General features: G+C 38.9%; 1 protein-coding gene across 3 annotated transcripts in view; it reads right to left on the reverse strand.

The window, feature by feature from the left end:
- The window catches only part of ZCWPW2 (zinc finger CW-type and PWWP domain containing 2), a 172,182-nt gene that overhangs the window by 48,633 nt on the left and 101,878 nt on the right, over positions 1-21,671 (reverse strand). For all 3 annotated transcript variants that reach the window (XM_072651125.1, XM_072651127.1, XM_072651126.1), the window contains exons 4-5: positions 14,070-14,184; positions 6,935-6,996 (exon numbers count right to left, since the gene is read on the reverse strand). In XM_072651125.1, the coding sequence (XP_072507226.1) occupies positions 6,935-6,996; positions 14,070-14,184 (177 nt within the window). The remainder of the gene's footprint in view (positions 1-6,934; positions 6,997-14,069; positions 14,185-21,671) is intronic.

A 21,671-nucleotide genomic window follows, 5' to 3' on the forward strand; every position in this document is an offset into this window, starting at 1 on the left:
ATATTATTAATATTTAGAGAAATATGAAGTAAGGCAACCCTGAAATTCTCATACTCCTCAGATTGTCAAAAGATTATAAAAAAGGGAAAATTATAAAATACTGGAGAGGGTGCAGTAAAACATGAATTTGGATGCACTTTTCACTATTGGTGGATTGGTCCACATATCCTAGAAAGTAATCAAAAAGATTCATACTCACAAAAATATTTATAGCAGCTCTTTTTGTAGTAACAAAGAACTAGAAATTGAGGAAATATCTTTCTATTGAAGAATGACTGAACAAATCATGATGCATGAATGGAATGGAATCTTATTGTACCATTAAAAAGGGATCATTTCAAAGAAATCTGGAAAGATTTAATGCACTGATGGAGAATGAAGCAAGCAGAACCAGGATAAAAATGTGTGTAACACATTATACAGAAAAATAGCTTAGAAAGACTTGAGATCTACCTATCTAATCAGTGCAATAACCAGCTATAACTACAGCATGACCACTTCCAGATGAAGCATTCCAGCTACCTCTTGACAGAGCTTTCATGGAGTAAAGACGCAGAATGGCTACAGCCAGCACTGGAATTTGTTTTCCATATACATATATATTTATACACACATGCATATATATGTATATACATATGTGTATGTATTTATTTGTTATAAGGGCTCTGTTGTGTTTGGTTTTGGATTTTTTATGAGGTGGGGATAAGAGGGTTAGAGGAAACAGGGAGAGGGTAGCCAAATAAAAAGAAAAAAAAGAAAGCTATTGAGGCATTTTTATTCCTTTTTAAAAGGAGAGAAAAAAGAAGAGAAGGCCATACTTTTAAAAACATAGACAAGCAGGATAGCTTTGAAAGTTCCTGTCTGAATATACTTAAAAAGAAAAAGAAGCTATGTATAACAGAGATTTACAGTTTACATATAATCCTTTTTTTCTGTTCTGCTATTGTATGGAAATGCTCATTTTACTTGGTGTTTGTTAAGCTCAGAATAAAACAATTTTTTAATAGCATGGTGAGTGGATTGAGCACAATAGCATCACTCATAGAATTTATAGCTAGAGATAATCTAGTCTGGCTCATTTATTGGGCAAAGGAGGAAAACCAGTTTGTGGGCAGTGAATTCATTTGCCCAAGGTTACAGAAGATATCTAGTTGCAGAACATGGATATGTTCATGCGACAGTAAGGGAACACATTCCCTTGCTGGATAAAGAAGTTATTACTCAGTCCTATGACAAGCTGTTCCATCACTGCCTAAGGGAAAGACACAGGTGGAATGTTTGGCTTAAGTGCAGAATGGTGGACAAATGAAAGGTGAAGGGATAGCATAATAAATTTCAGCAGTGTAAATCACTATTTTTGATCATCATTCTGGACTCAAAAATCAATTTTTGTGGCAAAGAAATAGGAAAAACAATCATGTTTTACCAGCAAAATTGCACCCTGACAAGGTGGAACTCTGAATGAAAATTTAGAAAAAACCAGAGGTTGTGGCTTCTATAAACTATTGTATTTGTGTTAACTCTGATGCTTCATTTCAATCAGATGTGCTGGAATCAAGCTAAAAACCACCTACCGAAGCACAATTTTTTCCTATTGACAGAGAGGTGGGGAACTGTAGGTGTAGAAAACTACATATATATAAGGTCACTCTGTTGTTCAGTTTCTTTCTTATTAAGGGAGGGTTCTATCAATAGGGACATATATCAGGAAATGACTAATAATAAAAAAGGCACCAATAAAATTTGTTCCAAAATAGTAACGTCCAGACAGAGGGGAATTTTGAACTCATGGAGGTGTCTCTTGCATCCCAAGGCTGCATATCTCCTGAGAAGTTCTTGCCCCTCAAAAGGATGAAACAAAAGAACAACCAGAAAGGGAAGCTGCAAGGCCAGCTGGATCATTTTCTACATGCCCCAAGCTCTTGAGAGAACAAGAAAAGCCACCTTCAGTAAAGGGACACAAAGAAAAACCCAAACAAAAAGCAAAATGCGACTGGAGACAGCCTGGGCTTCTTCCCAGGGGTTCTTCTGCTCACTCATCTTTTTCCAGATAACTCTATGCCTGAGGCGAGAAGGCAGCAGAGGGGATCTGTTATAATATTTATCTTTGGAGAAAGATGCATTTAAAGCCAAATGAATTCTTAAGTGAGCTACAGTACATGAATTCCATATTAATAGCAAATTTAGCAATTAATGCAGACTCCAAGGCATGTGATCATAGAGTGTAAGTAACTTATGTTAGTAATAGTAAGCATAGGAGTAGGACTTGTAATTTCTTTGGTATAGGAAATTCTCAGATGAGGAAGTTACCTCTAAAGACCTGAAGGTCATTACTGCCTCTGCAGCTTACAGTCATACAGAGTTGCCTAGAACACAAATGTCAAATCCACAACCCCAGGCTGCAGGGGACAGAAAAATGTCTTAATCTATTTGGGAAATGCTTAACACAGTAAATAAAAATACAATACAACAGAGATAATTTTAATTTGTAGCTTCCTAACTCAATATGCTGCCCCTAGGAATTCATTTCTATTTGAATTTTACACCACTGGCCTGCAGCACTAAGAGGTTAAATAACTTGCCTGTAGTCAGCGAATATGTGTCTACTTGAACCCAGATCCCCATGGTTTCTGAGCTAGCTCTTTATCCAATAAATTTCTCTGCCCCTCTGGGAGAGAGAGGGAGAGAGGCAAAGAGAGAGAGACAGAGGAAGGGAGAGAGACAGAGAGAGGGAGACAGAGAGAGACAGAGACAGAGACAGAGAGAGACAGAGAGAGACAGAGGAAGGGAGAGAGACAGAGAGAGGGAGACAGAGAGAAACAGAGACAGAGACAGAGAGAGACAGAGAGAGACAGAGAGAGACAGAGGAAGGGAGAGAGACAGAGAGAGACAGAGATAGAGAGAAACAGAGAGACAGAGGAAGGGAGAGAGACAGAGACAGAGAGAGACAGAGAGAGACAGAGACAGAGACAGAGAGAGACAGAGGAAGGGAGAGAGACAGAGAGAGGGAGACAGAGAGAGACAGAGACAGAGAGAGACAGAGAGAGAGAGAGGAAGGGAGACAGAGAAAGGGAGACAGAGAGAGAGAGACAGAGGAAGGGAGAGAGACAGAGAGAGGGAGACAGAGAGAGACAGAGGAAGGGAGAGAGACAGAGAGAGGGAGACAGAGAGAGACAGAGACAGAGAGAGACAGAGAGAGAGAGAGGAAGGGAGAGAGACAGAGAGAGGGAGACAGAGAGACAGAGACAGAGAGAGACAGAGAGAGAGAGAGGAAGGGAGACAGAGAAAGGGAGACAGAGAGAGACAGAGGAAGGGAGACAGAGACAGAGAGAGACAGAGAGAGACAGAGACAGAGAGAGACAGAGACAGAGAGAGACAGAGAGAGACAGAGACAGAGAGAGACAGAGACAGAGAGAGACAGAGAGAGACAGAGACAGAGAGAGACAGAGACAGAGAGAGACAGAGAGACAGAGACAGAGAGAGACAGAGACAGAGAGAGACAGAGAGAGACAGAGAGAGAGCATAAACATTTTAAGATTTGAAAAGTAATTTACATATACTACAGCATTTGACCCTGAAGAGTAGGTGCTATCATCTTCCCCATTATACAGATGAAGAAACTGAGGCTAAAAAGGCAAATGGTTTGCCCCAGGTTACACAGCCAGGTTACACTCCCTGATTCTAAGTCTCATACTCTGCCCACTGAACCACCCGGCTGCCTCTGATCTTTAGAGCCCCAGGGGACAGAATTCAAAGGTGAGTTTACGTCTAATATTAGGACAAACTTCTTAAGAATTAGAGTTGTCCAATTAGGGCTTCTGGGTAAGTTGGAGTGAGCCTTCTCTATAACAGTTTTCAAGGAAAACTTCAATGATCACGTGCCGGGTATGTTTTAGACTGGATTCTTATTCAAGTATGGATGAGACCAAACATCCACCAAAACACAGACATGAGACCTCCATCCAGCACTGGCATCTTCCCTTATGTCTCTCTTCTTGCTCCTTGCTACTGTGTCTCCTCACTCACATGGGACACTCTCCTGCCTCGCCCCCCGACTCCTACCCTCAGTTGAAGACCAGACATTTGATGCAGATAAGGAAGGATTTATGAGCAAAAGGGGGGAACAAAAGGCCAGGGAGACTTACACACCTAGCCCTCCTTGTGATCTTCCATCTCCTGCGCAGTGGCTAATGGGTAGCACTAACAGCAAATGCCACCAGAAGATGATCACTGGTGATGCCAATAGCTTCTTGGGCTCTTTTTCCCCTGGGAACACCACGGGTGACATGACAAGCAGTGGCTCAGGCAGCCATACTGCCCATGGAAGGATAATAACTTGTGACAGGAACAACAGCCACTACACCCTCATCTCATCTGGCTAAGAATACAGTCCTCCAGCCTGAGCTCTGAGTCACCTCATATTTTTATAAGCAAGAAAAATAACAATATGATCCCCCACTATATAATAGATACTTGATTTTTATCACCATTGAGTTCGATCAGACTTAAGACCCATTGTGCATGGAAAACTAAAAGCTACCTTATTAAATATAATGAAGACTGAACCTATAATGAAGTTATCAAGTCAACTATTAAAAAGAAGCTAAGAGAACCTAATCAAAATTAAATGCAAATGCCTAATAATAAGACTGCTATCGCTACAAAGTAACTGCATCACCTAGACTAACTAGGATAGTGCACATTTACAGGCATAGAGACACAGTCCTGCTGATCAGAGATCACTGAGACACTAATCCTTTACTCTAAACCTTTCATTTTGCCTTACTTAATCTGCATCTATCCTTCCCAGTCACTGTGACATTCCAACTCGATCTCCCAGTCTGTTCCCTCCCTGTTCTGGTCTCCCTCCCTTTTCTTCATAGTAGTGACCTTCTTACTGACCAATGCAACTACACATTTCTGGTTGACTTTGAATCCTTAACTCTTGTCCTTGTCCCATTACCAGACAAACTTTACTAATCCCAGTTCTGGATTACCCCCTACCAACCTCCCTGTTTGTATGCATGTGCCGATGAACAGACCTTCAGTATGTCTTGTAATCGTGCCAACTCTGGAAATAGTATTAGTCTTTGAATCAGGCTGCCTGATAGATGGTGGTGAGAGAGCATGTAGGTGGAAAGATCAGCTGAGGCTAGGAAAGGTGGCACAGTCACAGCCACATGGTGTCAGGGCCTGAGTCTTTCTCCTCTGGCACCTTCACTGTGGTGAGGATAAAGGGCTCACGGGGAACTGTGATTTTCTGTGCATTTGTGGCTTGTGCTGCTCCAGAACCCGAAAAGAGTTGAGTAGCAGCTGCAGTTGAACAAAGCTGGAGGAGGAAAAGCAGGGGGATACTGTGTTTCAGATCCTTCTAAGAGTTATTTATCTAAAAGGTACCTGCTTGAGCTTAATCCCAGTTCCCATTTGCTCATGAATCCTTTCTTGTCTGCATCAAACGTCTGATCTTCAACTGAGGGTGGGAGTGGGGGAGGACAGAAGAGTATCCCATGTAAGTGAGGAAACACAGCAGCATATTCAGCAGTGAAGACACTGGAAGACTTGGGCTCAGAGTCATACTCCAGAGCAAATGGACACTGGATACCTTTCCTTGTTTTCACACACTGAATCCAACCACCTTCTGATCTCCAGGTATTGATTTGTAACTCATGCTTGGTCTTCTCCCCAAAGAAGTGGATCTTATAAACTGTGCTGTTGTTGTTAACAATAATTACCAAAAATATTTGAATAGAACATATTGTCTCTAATTACTTTTTCCTCTTTCCTCTTCCTCTTCCTCTCTTTTGCCCATTTCTTCCCTCTTTCCTGGGGTTCATCATTACTCCCCAGAATATAACTTTATTTAAAGCATCGAGTCTTCTTTTGAAAGAAAAAGACCATCAAATGCATAACTCCCATGAAAATTCAAGTGTCTTTTTGACGATGACAAACTAAAAGTATACAAACCTAATTACAACAGGATAGCTAAGGATCCGTATACTCGAAATAAAAAGGAATGCTCAACTCCAATGCATATAGTCTCCTTTGGGGGCCCTTGATCATATTCAATCTGTCCATAGCCCACCCCATTCCCCAAAACAAATTCTCCTAAGGAATATCCATTAAGTTCATTAGTTTTAAGTTAAAAATTCAAAAGTTTAAGTTAATATTCATTAAGTTCTTTAGCTTTTTTTTTTTCTGCCACCAACATATTGGGTCAGTTTAGATCTGAAACAATGGCACTTAAATAAGTGTTCTTGTACATTCTTTCAATGGTGTTCTATAGTAAGACTGCCACTTAAAGAGAAAAAACAAAGTTCATTCTTTTCAAGACATCATATGTCAGGAACTAGCTTCATGTTAATCTTTTCAACATGAAATATACAAACTGCCTTACAAAGTTTCAACTATTTTAAAACATGATTTCCTTGACATAGGCTAATAAAAAGAATCTATGTTCAGACCACCTGGTGAGATAACTGATGCTTCATTTTTCAGCCTACTTGTACTTAAAGAAAAGTCAATTTTTGTTGTGTTAGCTATTAAATTTTTCAGTGATACCTCTTTGTGCTTATGATATTATGAATGTAAGACTACAACTTGAAAATACATACATATGTATATATTAATATCATATTCCAAAATAATAATAGTTCAATTTTTCATTCCATTTTATTCATTATTCTGCATTGTTTGATTATATGGTAATTCTAGGACACTATGTTACAGAATCCTGCACAATGGCCTACCAATGGCATTCCATGGTCAATACAGATCAGTAGAAAGACTTAAAGAAAGCATATATCTAAATACCTACATTTAAAACCTACGGGGCTGGTATTGTCCCATTATACTTTATATGTTGATTATCTAAACTTAATTTGTCTTAAGCCAGTCGAGATTAAGGTTAATCATGCACAGTAGAACCAGAACTTACTCTTTTCTTGGCTTCTATGGCAACTTTAACATTTGCTTCAGGTGTGTCCTCTAAAGGCATCCCTATAAAATATTGAGAGAAGAACAAATTTAGCAATCACTATATTAAAAGCCTGCTGTGTACAGAATGCTATGCTAAGTAGTAGTTTAGAGAAGAATGGATTCCTGTCATAACGGAGTATACTACACAGAATAGTGATGCTGTCTGTTTGTTTGTTGCCCTCTCTTGAAGAGGACCGAAATGACATCACAATGTTGAGGTCAAGGTACAATGTGTCCAACTTTGACTGATCCAGCCAATAAGAACTCAGAAGGCTCCACCACAGGTCAGGTACAAATAGTACACATGAACATTCGGAATGGGAGATGGCTAAATTTGCACATCTCATTTCTTTTGAGTTACTGAAATTCTGCTTCACTCATGCAGTACACCACCTTCTTTCATTCCAGTACATCATAATGGGCAGTCCTTTGTCAGTGTCTCCCAAATCACACAATTGATTCCAAAGTTCTTCAGAGAGGCCTTGAAAGTATCCTTGTATTGCTTCTTCTGACTGTTATTTGAGGGCCTGCTTTGTGTGATTTCTCCATAAAATAGTCTTTTAGTCAAGTATATGTCTGGTTTTCAAACACCATGGCCAGCTCATTGGAGGTATGCTCTCTGCAGTAGAGTTTGAAAGCTTGGCAGTTTAGCTCAAGAAAGGACCTCAGCATCCAGTACCTTATCTTGCCAGGTGGTCTTCAAAGTCTTCCTATGACAATCCAAAAGGAAACAATTCAGTTTCCTGGAATTGCACTGGTAGATTATCTAGATTTCACAGGCATACAACCACAAGGTCAGCACAATAACTTTAGCACAAGCAGCAGAAAATCAATCCATACTTTGTTGCACCTGAGCTTCAGAGGCTGCACTGAGGGCACAATCATCTGTAAACAAAAAAATCATGTACCACACTCCCTCCACTTTAATCTTGACTTGTAACATTCTAGGCATTCAGAATCACCTGAGCAAAGACACACAGGTAAAAAGTGCAGCTTGTGTCAGGATATAGAGAGTAATATAGTTCTATGGTATGGAAGAAAGTTGAGGGCAGTGAGGTGAAGCAGTGGACAGAATGCCTGGAATGAGGAAGACATCTTTCTGAGTCCTTATCTGATCTCAGATAATCACTAGTTGTATAACCTTGAGCAAGTCACTTAACCCTGTTTGCCTCAGTTTCCTCATTTGGAAAATGAGATGTAGAAAGAAATGGAAAACCACTCCAGTATCTTTGCTGAATGGGGTCACAAAGAGTTGGACAGACTGAAAAATGATTCCACAACAAAATGAGATAAAACTGGGGAGTGCCAGATGATTTATCTTGGATGTCAAGCAAAGAGGCGTTTTTCATTAGGGAATAAGCACCACTAAAGATGTCGGAACATGATATCTGTCTATCTAGATCTAGATCTATCCTTAGGAGAGATCCTTCTGGTAACAGGCCTTCGGATATTGTAATGGTAATTTGAATTGGAAAATCTTTCCTCTTCATTAATAGGTCCATTAAGCCACATGGAGCCTGTGGTGGGAGGAGTTTGATGAATGGGTGGAACAGGAAGAGGCAGAACTGAGAGGGAGTTAGTCTTGAGAGCAGTCGGAGCTAGGAAGGATGCAGGCTCCTGGTTAGCGTGAGTGATGTTTGTGATTTTAAGAGAGCCTGCTTGTGATGAGTGTAACGGACCTGCTTTGTGGGAAGCCCAGCAGGGGGAAGGCTTGGGGATAGTGTTGTCCTCTGCATTGTTATTATGTATAGATTTTTGTTGCTGTGATGGATTTGGGTCTGAAACAATGTTTTGGTTCTGCCTTCCACATAGAGTGTCTGTGGTATTTCGCGATTCTGAATTGTGCTGTGGTAGTCATGGCTGCTGTGCATGCTGGCACTACAGATACATAGGCAGGTGAAGACCAAGAAGACCTGTCAGGAAGCTCCTGCAATGCACCCAGGATGTGGTGATGAGGGCATTTAGTAGTATAGTAGTAGTGGGAATAGAAAGGACATGGAGGCACCATCAAAAGGACTGGGTGAATGACACTTAGGTCTGACAGATAAAGAGGGAGGAAAGAGTCAAAGAGAATACCAAGGACTCTAGATCAGAAGGAAGACTATGTGAAGGTGGAACCACTGAAGAAATGACAACATTTTACCTAGCAAATCAGGTGAAACCAAAATCAAATTTAGGCACTTTTTTCAGCACTACTGATTTTAAATAACACTTTAACACCAAAATAATCCCCAAACTAAATTTGAACCAAAGTTATACTTAACATCCTATAATAAACACAATACAAAGAGCAAATTATGTTTTCATTATTTTTCTGTTACTGAAGATGAATTTTCCATTTCCAAATGAAGTTATCTAACTTGAATTTTGTCAAAAAATGGTCTCAAATAAACTTGGAATATATTTATTGAAATGTATAAATGATACTACTGTCTACAAGCTTGCAAAATCTACCTGGAAATAGAATGAAAATTGATTTAATGTAGGTAATTGTGATGTATATAATTTAGACTCCAAATCTCCAACACCTATACTCAAAAGTTGTACCAGTGTTTTCATAGTGAAGGAGAATAATGTTCCTTAGCATTGTCAGGAATTGCCCTACTTTCCAAAAAGTGTGCTTAAATCTTGATGGAAATCTTTCAAAGTTTAAAATTGTAAGCAGGCACTCTATACCATCATAGCAGCTCCAGGTTCAAATTCAGTAACTCTATCCACTTTCTACAAGTTGAATTTTTCCATAGTAGTAAAGATGTAATTTCTTCTCTTCAGAAATTCCTATTATCTATAGAGACTTTGAACTTATAGAGTAAAACAGGAAATACAGATTAAATCAATGAGATATGACTTCATAACACATTGTACTCCTCTTGATCTATGCCCAAGTAATTTTATTTATTAAGTGCATAAGAGTAATTGTAGGTAATAAATGAAAATATTCCAAATGAATAGAAACAGTTATGCCTCATGCCATACAGAGGGTGTGGCCAACCTCACAAGGCTAAAGGATGATGCCTGTGTTCTGGTTTTAACAATATCTTATTGTATAAAATACTTGAACTTCCTCTGTTGAAACCACATTTGGTACTTCATGATTATTTCCTTGATGGGATAGGATGAACACCTTTACCAATGACATGATCATGAGGATGATTAAGTCATAGCATTTAGGGATGAGCAGATTATAGCCATTGTGCAACTGAGCTATGCTTTTGGACCTGTCCTTTAAAGGGAAACAGAAAACAGTTCATGGCTGAACACAGACAGAGACCCTGCAAGACTGAGAAGGCTTGGGTCCCTGAGGTAGGTAGGGAAACTGTTTATCCATGCAGATTTCTAAAGGGAACCCCTTGATCAGAAAAGTATTTCAGCTTTGGAGAGACAGTGGCAGAGAAGGGAAGGGAGTTTTTGGAAGAGGAAGCATTAAATGGAGGACTTCCTAGACCATTTTTATATCTTAAGTAATGGCTCAGTCATCTAAATTTTGTTTTCAGATAGCATTCTCTCAATCAACAACTCACTTACCAAATCTGCTTGTGAAGTAGTGAAGAAATTAGTGAAGAAATACTGCCCGCTTTCCCTGTCTTCAATTTCATTCCTGATTTCATAATCCCTAGCAATGTTTTCTAGGTTCCTTCTAGCAATACCATTCACCTTTAACAAAAATCATAAAAGGGATGAAATTGCTTTCGGGTTCTGCAAATCTCAGGTGATACTGTCTATGTTCTGAATTTACACCTTTGGTTACTAGAATGACCTCCTGTTCTTCATATCTGGTAGATATGATGCATCGCTTCTATCATTCATATTTCAGGAATTTGGAATTTATGGAGCTCAAAGAGGAAGGGAGTTAAGTGATACTCATTGTATGGAAAGATTTCTACCCCAGATGTTCCTGCAGAAGTTCCTGGCTAGCTCAGACTAAATTTCAAGGTTGTGATTCTATATGGATTTTGGATCTTTGGAGATGTAGTGAGGCACTAGGAGCTCTGGCCTTAGAGTCATGAAGGATTACGCTCAAGTTATGTCCCTGACACATATTGGCCCACATCTATCCTTTTATCAGAGCTGCCTAGTTGTCAAGGAGAGTGCTTGACTGTAGTTCTTTCAGGAATATTTGGTGGAATGACCTGCAAAATCAACTCTCCAAATTTCACCATTGTCTGGATGGCAATGTTATTCTTACATCATCCAGGTTTGGAACCTTAGAGTAATACCTGACTTCTCCTTCTCACTCAGCTCCAATAGCAAACTAGTTACAAGTTTTGCCAATCAAATTTCCACAACTTCTCAAATATTTGTCCCCTTTGTTCAACTCTCAAAGCCTCTCCTCTAGTTCATCACCAATGTAGCTTATTGACCCTCCCAGGCTCTAAGTTCTTACCTCTCCTTTCCACACACCTTCCAAATTAATGTTTAAAACCCAGGTCTGACCCCTAATTGAAAGCATTCAAAGGTTCTTTATTGCCTTTAGGATACAATACAAAATTGTCAGACTAGCATTTTTATATAGTTTTCTACAATCTAGTTCCCACCCACTTTGCCAGGTGGTAAGGTAATCCACTACTACTACTACTACTACTACTACTAATAATAATAATATTACTCCATATTCATCCTTTGTTTCAAAGAAGAACAATGATATCACAGGGCAATGTCTTGACTTTCAAGTGAATTAGATTTAAGTGAGGCAGAGTTGCACAAAATCTTTAGCCTCACTCTCTCTTCCAGAGTCCTCCTTGAACAACCCATATACCTCACTACTACTAGTACTACTACTACTATTACTACTACTATACAATATACTATATACACACTACTGATATACTATACTACTACAGTATTGTGATGTATTACTACTAATAACAGCTAATGACAGCTAATATTTATACAGTCTTAAAGTTTGTAAAGTACTTTAATATATTCTCATTTAATATAAAAATAAAAAGTCAATAAAAATTTATTTTAAAGACAATGCCCAGAGTACCCATTTTTGTGATAGTGAGGTACCTGGAAGTCAGCTTGAGAGTGATGAATTAGATGACAGAGAATGAAAAGCAGGTATAAGAGGCATGAGTAAAGGGAGCTTCTCACGTGAATGTGAAGTTTGGGTGCCACAAGTGTGTTTTGGGACTGGAAGTGGATGTGAGAGTGGAGAGCATGCCAAAAAGCCAATGTATGAATTGAGATCTTGAAATGGCTGTGCTTCACTTTAGAAGGAGAATAAGAATACATACTGAAGCATTCTGCTACCTGAAGATGAAAACTAACAGAAGAGTGGCGTAGGAGTTAGAACATGTTCATGGTGGTAGGACTTCTAGAGTGGTTTCTAGGCCAAGGGAGATAGGTGGCCCAATGGATATAGTGCTGGGCTTAGAGTTAGGATAAACCTGAGTTTCAATACTGACTCACATTCTTGCTAGTTGTGTGATACAGGGCAAATCATTTAACTTCTTTATGTCTTAATTTCCCCATCTATAAAACAAGGATCATAATAATACCTTCCCCTTCCCAGAGTCTTTGTAAACCTTAAAATATTTTATAAAAGTTAACTACTGTTAATAGTAGTAGAAGTAGTAGTAGCAAAAGTAGCAACCTCCTTAGTACATGCCCATAAAGAGGAAAAAATGAAAAGCAGAAGATAAGGTTTCCGAAGATATGATTTTACCCATGTGTATGCACTTCCTCCTGTACCCTCAACCCAAGTAGGGATTTGATTCCCTGTCCTCAATCCCAACCTGAGACGCATGAGTTCTCTCTATAACATCCCCTATGTTTCGTTACCCAGTCTCTGAACACTTCCAGTGATGAGGTCCTATCTGCAAAGCGCTTGCAAACTTTAATGCACCATGTAAATGCCAAGTGATGATGATAAGGTGAAGATGATTAAGAATTCTTTATTAAAGTACTTCAATGTATGACTGAAAAGCCCTATTTTTTTAAAGAGTGCATCAAACTCTTTCCTTGAAACTTCTAACTATTCTAATCCAACAAGACATTAGTCCTAATTCAAAAGTATCTCATTTCCTTGGAGTTTGCCCTGACAGGACATGCACTATACTTGTATAGTGTTTACCTACCATAGAGAAATTGGAAGTGAATCATTCTACAGAATACTATTTGATACCTAGTAAGAAAAGTTTCTCTGAATTCTGGATAAGACCACCTTCTGTAGAAAGCATAGCCAAGTTGTCTGTGGGGATTAAGATATTTCACTTTTAGGGATAAAAGAAAAAAATTTCAAGGTAAGATTAATAGCTTCAGGGTTTGCTTTAGGATGAATGAAGCAGCCTGGGTCCTGAAGTTCTCAAAGTTGGAAGGCAACATCAAATAAAAGAAAGAAATAAGGGAGTGAGTGACACATTGCCTGCATCCAGACTTTTTAAAAATGACAGTCAACATTTTGAGTAGGACAAAAGCATGTTTTTCAATGGCCCCTTGGGGTGCAATTATCCCTAGCCACTTCTTTTTATTAATGTGTCAAACATGAGACTCAAAAATATTAAGGATATTTAGGAAAAATAAAATGGCTATGTTGACTTGATGGGAAAAAAATGAGTGGCATTACCCACCCAATCAATGACATCACAACTACCAGTATTGTTTCAGAAATCTGAGAATTTTCACTAAAAAGAGCTTAAAAATAAATCCGTATCTAACTCAAAAAAAAAAAAGATTCCAATATTGCCTTGGACTTTCTTTTTAAGATATTTAACTGCTTTGGCATGTTGGAAAATATTTACTTTACAAGTACTATAGAATGAGCCCTAAGAACATTGAGTACACAGTTTAGATAGACAGTTAGATAGATAGGTGGTTTTTTTTTATTTTTAATACTATGACTTTTAGTTTTGAACTACATTATCCTGAGATCCACAAGAGGGCCTATGAACATATTCAAAGAGAACAAATGGAAAGAGGTGTTTGATGAAAATAATCCCATGTAACATTTTGTTTAGTTCGTTCAAACACATATATGTGTTTGTATATATCTGTCAGCGTATATACGTAGAACCAAGCATACACATACACAGAGACTTATGACTCAAAGTCACTTAATTCAATCTCCATTTTGGAAACAAAAATGACCATACCTCTTTTTGATAGAAGACACATTTCCAGTCTTTGCTCATGAGAAAATGCATATAATAGGTACGCTTCTTGCAGAGCACTTTCATACCACCTTTTATCAAATTTGCATCTTTCTGGCTGTGGAAATTCAAAAATAGAATCAGATTATTTTTTTTAAAAAACCTAAATGTTTTACAATTACCTTAATTTGTTTAGCTATATTGGTCTAAAATTATATCTAATTTTATCCATGATACTTTAGATTCCTATTTTGGTATACAGTTCATATTTGGTAGAGCATTTTTAGATATAGCAAAATCACTCTGAAATCGTCAGGATCACATGCTACAATAGAAATCACCTCAAGTTTAGGAGTTTATAGACAAATATAATCTACTCAAGCTATATTATAAAGACTGAATATATATATGTTAATAAAAATAACTGATTAAATTTGCAAGAGGCAGAAAAGTGACAAATGGTAGAGTTGTAATAAAAATAACTACAGGAAAATTCACATTCTTCTTTAGTTTTAGCTGCATAACATGAATTATTTTGACTTCATTACACTTCTACAGCACTTAAGTATGTCACTCTTCCCAAAGTTTTATTAGCTTAATTTTTATGTATTTTTAAGTTGCAACTAAAAAAACTGTAAAGTATACTTTCCAAAGATTTTTTAAAATTTTAATGTTAAGGTGCCAAAAACATTCAAATGTTTGGGTTTATGTTTTTCCCTCCCCCCAAAAAACTACTATAAAATACAAACTAATATTTTAATCTTTTTATCCCTAATAGTGATTACTTAAAGGAACTTATATTTTTGCTTCAAGGTCATAAGGTAATTGGAATCTCACTCCTCCATGAAGGAATAGTTTTTTTTAATTAAATTATTTTATTTGTTTTCAGTGTTCTACAATCACTTCCATATATCTTCGATTTTTTCCCTCCCTGCCCCTCCTGCTCCTCTCCCTCCTTGAGATGGCATACAATTTTATGTAGGTTCTACACATACATCATGAAGGAATGGTGGTGATAATTCATAAGCATAATTAATTACAGAATCTCAGAATGGGAAGGACCTTTTCGGGCATTTTCATCTAATTTACCCTAAATGGTAAAGTCCTGTGGAACTTTCTCATCAAGTCATAAATCTAATCTTCCAAGAATCTGTGACCTCCTGAAGGCAGCCTGTTGGGCAACTAATTGTAGGAGTTTTTTCCTTTCATCAAGCTAAAATGTATCTTTCTGTGACTTCCTGTTGCTGCTAGCTCTGTCTTCTGAGTTCAGGCAGAATAAGTCAAATCCCACATGGCATCCTTTCAAATGCTCCAAAGGCCTAGCATATCACCCTTGTCTTCTCTGATTGAGGTTAAAAATCATAACTCCTTCCATCAATTCTTCTGGCTTGATTCTGAAGCCCCCACTGTCCTGATAACCTTCTTCTAGATGCATTACAGCTCATCAATGTCCAAGATATGCATGTCCTAGTATGTATACTTTATACACACGTGGTATGTACACATAGCCAGTTATTGGAGTAAACAGATCACATGCTCACACATGTCCATAATCAATTCAGACGCATATCCTAAGTATAAGTACACAGTTGAGTTCAAAGGCCTAGGTTTAAAGGATTGATTCATTTGGGGGGAAATAATAAAATGTTATTTATTCTGCCTAAGAACCTCTCAGTTTTCTATGAGAATCCCACCTGCCTCATTCTATATGATACATTGTACTAAATATTCTCAGTTTCAAGTAATAGATGTTGGTATGAATGAGATCCCATTTAGAAACAATATTATTAATTTTAGCAAACATTATAGGAAGCTCCCATGATACCATGAGAGGCTCCATTTTAGATTCACATGAGTAGAGACCTAAGAAGCCATCTACTCCAACTCCTTTGATTAACAGATGAAGACACACAGAGACAAAGAAAGCTGAGGGGACTTGCCCAAGGCCACACAAACGAATTCCAGTCAGGGCCACAGCCAGGATTCACACCCAAGAACTCCTACTTCAAATTCAACACTCATTTTACTGCACCTCACTGCCTCTGGTGGAAGAAATCTACATTCTTGACTCAAGTCCCTATTCTGTGCAGAATTAACCAGGCAAAGACCACAAATCAAATAATAAGACATATATAATCATAGATTTATAGCTGGAAGGAACCTTAGAAGTCATCTCTGACCCTCTCACATTCTGGCTGAGGAAACCAGAGCTCAGCAAGGTCACGAAGGGTATGTGGAAGTCAGACCCCCAATCCCATTGGGGAAAGGTAACTAAGCCCTTTGAAGTGACAGTGGAGAAGGAGCTCTTACTCTGAAGACCATGGAGGCAGGACTTTCTTGAGGCCCTCTAGAAGGGCTCTCAGAACAATTCTGTGCCTCCCCTGGTTGGGAGCACAGGTACTTGCAGGTCCCCACCTCCTGAGCTATCCCTGGACCTCTTGGAGGTCCTTAGAGCCTGAGCTCTGTTCTGCCTCAGACAGCTGTGGCTCATAATTAGAGTCATGACACTGGTCAGGGCCAAGGACAGTCATCTCAGTCTTTCTTGTTGCCATTCCATGAGACCTGACTCACTCCTTCATCCTGCTTCAGTCAAAGGCCCCTTAGGCTTCAGAGCCTGTCCCCTCCCTGTTCACCCTCAGTTGCATACTTGGATGCTCATTTAGAATGGGCTCTCTCAGAGAATGCTGGGCCTGGGGAGAGGAGAAGTATTTAACACATGCTCCCCACCTAGGTGGCATTTGCCATGACATATCTCCCCAGCCCTCCCCACTCTGGCTCTGATTCCAGCCATGGTAAGTGACTTTCTGAAGCTTTTCTGCTGTATACTGCTCCCCACACCGTCCCACTGCACACTGCAGTTTTCTGATGCTGAAGATAAACACCTATTCATCTTCCCACCCTGCACATGTACTTCAGGTTCTGCTAAGGTTCCAGGAGGGAAGGTCAAAACACTGCCGGGGGCTGAGGCAAAAGCATCCAGACCTGGGTGATGGAATTGTTTTCCCAGCAAAGTCTTTGTTTCCCAACAAAAAAAGATACTTAAAACTCTTTTGTTCTTTTAAACTAGTTATTTAGGAGACCAAAGATCAGGAATCTTTCTTAGCTCTGGCTTTGTACACTTGGCAGAAGATTAAGCTTAACCCTAAAATTCTGTCACTGCCCGCCCCAAACAAAAGGACTTCAACCTTGGCCCACCCCATCTCTATCTACTCTGTCTTTTACTCGTGGTCAGTTTGAGCTTGTTCCAAGAAACTCATAGCAAATCCTGAAAGGCTCAACTCCCTTCATGCAGGAGTTAAGTGACACTCATGGTCAAATCTAGAACTCTGCATCTTCATAATGTGGAGGGGAATGTGGCTGAGTGAGAGGAGTTCGTCAGAAGGCCAGGGTTTGCTTCTTGACTCAGTGGCCTTGACCAAGTCCCTGAAGTTCTCTGAAGCTTGGTGTTTTCATGTGTAGAATATGGATAATATTTGTGCGACTGGTTTCATAGTGTGGTTTAAGGAAAGTGTTTTGTGATCTGTAGGTTATAGATCAGGGCTGTCACATTTGTGATCTTTCTGTAACAGAATAAACAATATCAGGAGCAGTTTGGGGGGTGGGGGGAGTGCAATCTGAACATACTGTTCCAGAACAGAAAAGGAGGAAGGAGAGAAAGAGAAAGAGAAGGGAGGAGGAGAGATGGAGTCAGTTGGTGAACAAGCATTTATTAAGCGCCTACTATGTGCCAGAAACTGTACTATACTGGGGTACAAAGAAAGGCAAAAAACAGTGCCTCCTCTCATGGGAAGGGAGGACCCCACTGCCACTCAGGATATAAATAATAACTTAAAATTTTTAAACAAAATTGGCTCTTGTAAGTTTGCTGTTCAGTCTTTTCAGCCATGTCTGACTCATCATGACCTCATTTGGGATTTTCTTGGTGAACATCCTGGACTAGTTGGCCATTTCCTTCTCCAGTTCACTTTACACAGGAGGAAACTGAGGCCAACAAGGTTAAGTGACTTGTCCAGGGTCACACAGCTGGTATGTGTCTGAGGCTGGATTTGGACTGAGGACAATGAGCTGCCCCTCACCACTTAGCTGCCTTTCCTTACAAGTTTAGAGCATTTTAATACTAAAGTGAGAATCCAAAAGAACATGATATAAAAAATCTACAATTAAACACCTGAAAAGGCACTGAGAACTTTAAGTGAAGTTTGGAAAGGCAATTAGAAATACTTCACCAATAACTCAAGAAGACACTAAGAAAACAAACATGGTATTTGAGAACCCTCAGGAACTCCCCAGTAGGTCTGCGCCATCTAGTGGTGAGACTATAGATAGATAGACAGAGGGAGACAGAGAGAGAGAGACTATATACATATATATGTATATGTATATGTAAGAATAAGAATTTTCTACACATGGCACTTTAAAAAAATCCAAATTGCCTACAAGGTAATTCATTTCCTCTCAAATTAAAAGAAAATGTTAGTATGGTGAACTCTTGAACATTTCAAGACATACCTCAATAGCTCACAAATTTTCACTTACTTTCTTTCTGCAGTAATTATCAAAGAAATATTGGATATAATTTCATCTCCCAAAAGTTCTACTTGGGGAGGTTATGACATTACCATTCTCTTACAATAGTTGAAAATCAGTGATTGAAGTTGGAACCTGGAGGTGGCAGGCTGCAGAGCCCATGGGCACACGACTAATAAGTGTCAGAGTCAGGATTTGAACCCAGGTCTAAAGCTCTAATGCGTATTACTTATCCGACTTATATGACTAGTATATGACACACACGACTTAGATGGCTAGTATATAAGGACTTCCTCTTCTGAGCCCTGCTCTCTCTTTTGTAAAATGAGGACAGTATCAGTACTTACATTCCTTGCTTTTCAATGTTGTTATAGAGAATTTCTCTTTTCTCCTGGCTCCCCTCTTGACTCTCTGGACATCTCCAATGGCCTTCTCATCCTGAAGACACCTCTGCCCTGAAGGTTCCCTCTCCCATTTTTCAGCTTCCTTTTGGGTACTGTCTTCCCTCATTAAAAAGTGAGCTGCTAGAAAGTAGAGACTATCTCTTGTTTGTTTGTATTTATAAAAGCAGCTGGTGGCACAGTGGATTGAACACTAGGTGTGGAGGCAGGAAGACCTGAGTTCAAAATCCAAATCTTTACTGTGTATCCCTTTGGCAAGTCATTTAACCTCAATTTCCTCAACTATAACATGGGGATAATAATAGCACCTACATAACAGGGTTGTTCTAAGGATCATAATATAAAGGATAATATAATATAAAGGATTATAATATAAAATATGTGATATAATAACATAAAGAGCTTAGCACTACACCTGGCACATAAGTGCTACACAAAAATGCTCTTTCCCTTCCCATAGCACAGTGCCTGGTAGACAGCAAATGCTTAGTAAATGTTTTATCTATCCATCTGTCTTATAGTCCTTACCATGCTTCTAGAGCTGTTTTTACTCTAAAAGAAGTACTTCAGCATTGACAAGGAAACATGCATGTATTGCTGCTGATAATGATAGGTTAGAAAGGACCCATTCTAGCATTACACAATAGCATAAATTAGAAAATGTGCTTTGAAGAATTCCAAGTGATCATATGGTTATAAAATGACACTTTCAAATGCTGTAACATTTAACAACATTGATGTTCAACTTGAAAATTAAAACCTTATCAAGGTCAAGAAAAAAGAGATTATTAGGTTGAACAAAGTTTAAACAGGAGATAAAATGGTCTCCAAACACAGTGGCTTCCTCCTTATTTTACACACACACACACACACACACACACACACACCACTCCTTATTTTACACACACACACACACACACACACACACACACACACACACACACACACACACACACACACACACACACACACACACACACACACCACTCTATCTTCTTAGCAGCATTTCTGCAAATGGGTTGCTTCCCGTATCTGAAATGCACATGCTCTGCACCTCTGCCTCTTGCAATTCCTGGTTTTCTTCAAGATTTAGTTCAAATACCACCTCTTACATGAAAAGCCTTTCCTAATCCCCCTACCCCAAATGCTAGTATGTTCCCTCCTAAAACTACCTTGCATTCATTCTGTGCATGTTGTGCACACACTTATATTTGTGTATGTTTCCATCACTAAAATGAAGACTCCTTGAAGAGAGGCAATATTTAACTTTTGTCATTGTGGGCCCAGAACTCAGCACAGTACTTGGCAAATTATACCATTTCTAAAGTGCTTGCTGATGGATTGCTGGATACTTTTTCAGAGTAGGAGATTCTATGTTTGCATATTTGCACAGTTAAACTAAAATTAAATGACAAATATATTTTAGACTTAACAATGTACTGTTAAGTGCCTGCTGATGTACAATACTTGACAAAATATAAACATCACTGCTCACCAAGTATCACATGGGACAATTTGGTGTGTCTTAGTCATGGATACGAACGCACAGATGGCTAAAGAAGTTCGTGTTTAGGACCAGAAGGAAGGCTTTGCATTGCAGAGTCCAAAATATTCACAGACCTATCACACCTTGGAAAAGGTAGAGAAAAGCACTGTCCTAAATAATCTTTTCCCATCAAAACGATATACCAAGATAATCATGATGTATCAGGAACATTGTGATGGGCCTGCTGGCTGCATTTTAACCCACTGCAATTTGATTTCCATCCCCACCACTCTACTGAAACAGCTTTTCCAAAGTTATTATTGAACCTTCTTACTATGCATCATAATAACCTTTCCCCCTCCTACCCTCCCCTACACCACACTCCTAGATCCAGGGCATTTGCCCCTGCAGGTCACACCTCCCTGCCAGCCTCTTCTCTTAGCTGCAATGGCCTTCCATACAATGATTCTCTTCCCACCTCTTCATTCATGCTGCTGCTAACTCCGTAGATTTCTCATGCAAGTTCTTCCCTCTTAAACATCAATGTCCCACAGGGTTGTGCTGTTGGCATCTTCTTTTCTCTCTACATTTTTTTAATACGCTTCCGTGGCCTCAGCTATCAGCTCCATACAGACACACATATATACACATAGATTTAGCCGGAGTTCTGAAAATACCTGAAACCCAACCATCTTTCCTCCAACACTTGCCCCTTCCCTTGGGCAGCTAAGTGGTGCAGTGGATACAGCACCAATTCAGGAGTCAGCAGGACCAAAAGAAGCCAAGCCAATTCCCCCTAAAATCACCCCTTTGGACACAACAGACTATTACAACTACTAGTAGTTTCACAAAAGATATCTGGCTAGTAACTCAAGTTTTAACAGGAGGAAAGTATAATCAATGCTTAGTTAAGTACAATTGAAATTTAGAAATTTAAGTTTCAAAATCAAGTCTGTTAGAAATCTGGAAAGGAAGAACCAAGAAGTACTAAAATTTTAAAGAAATTTATAACTTTATGTAAAGGACTTCAACAGCTGGCTAGCTATTGTTTTAATTTCATTTGGCATGATTTTTTAGATGTTTGTCTCTGGAAATATGAGAACTAATGCTTAGCTATGAATAGCCTAAACGAATAAATAATATTTTCTTTTGTAATGAATCTTCACTAAGAAAAGCTTTTTTTCATTTTAT

This window comes from Notamacropus eugenii, chromosome 3 (genome assembly GCF_028372415.1).
Source record: "Notamacropus eugenii isolate mMacEug1 chromosome 3, mMacEug1.pri_v2, whole genome shotgun sequence".
Classification (NCBI taxonomy): domain Eukaryota; kingdom Metazoa; phylum Chordata; class Mammalia; order Diprotodontia; family Macropodidae; genus Notamacropus; species Notamacropus eugenii.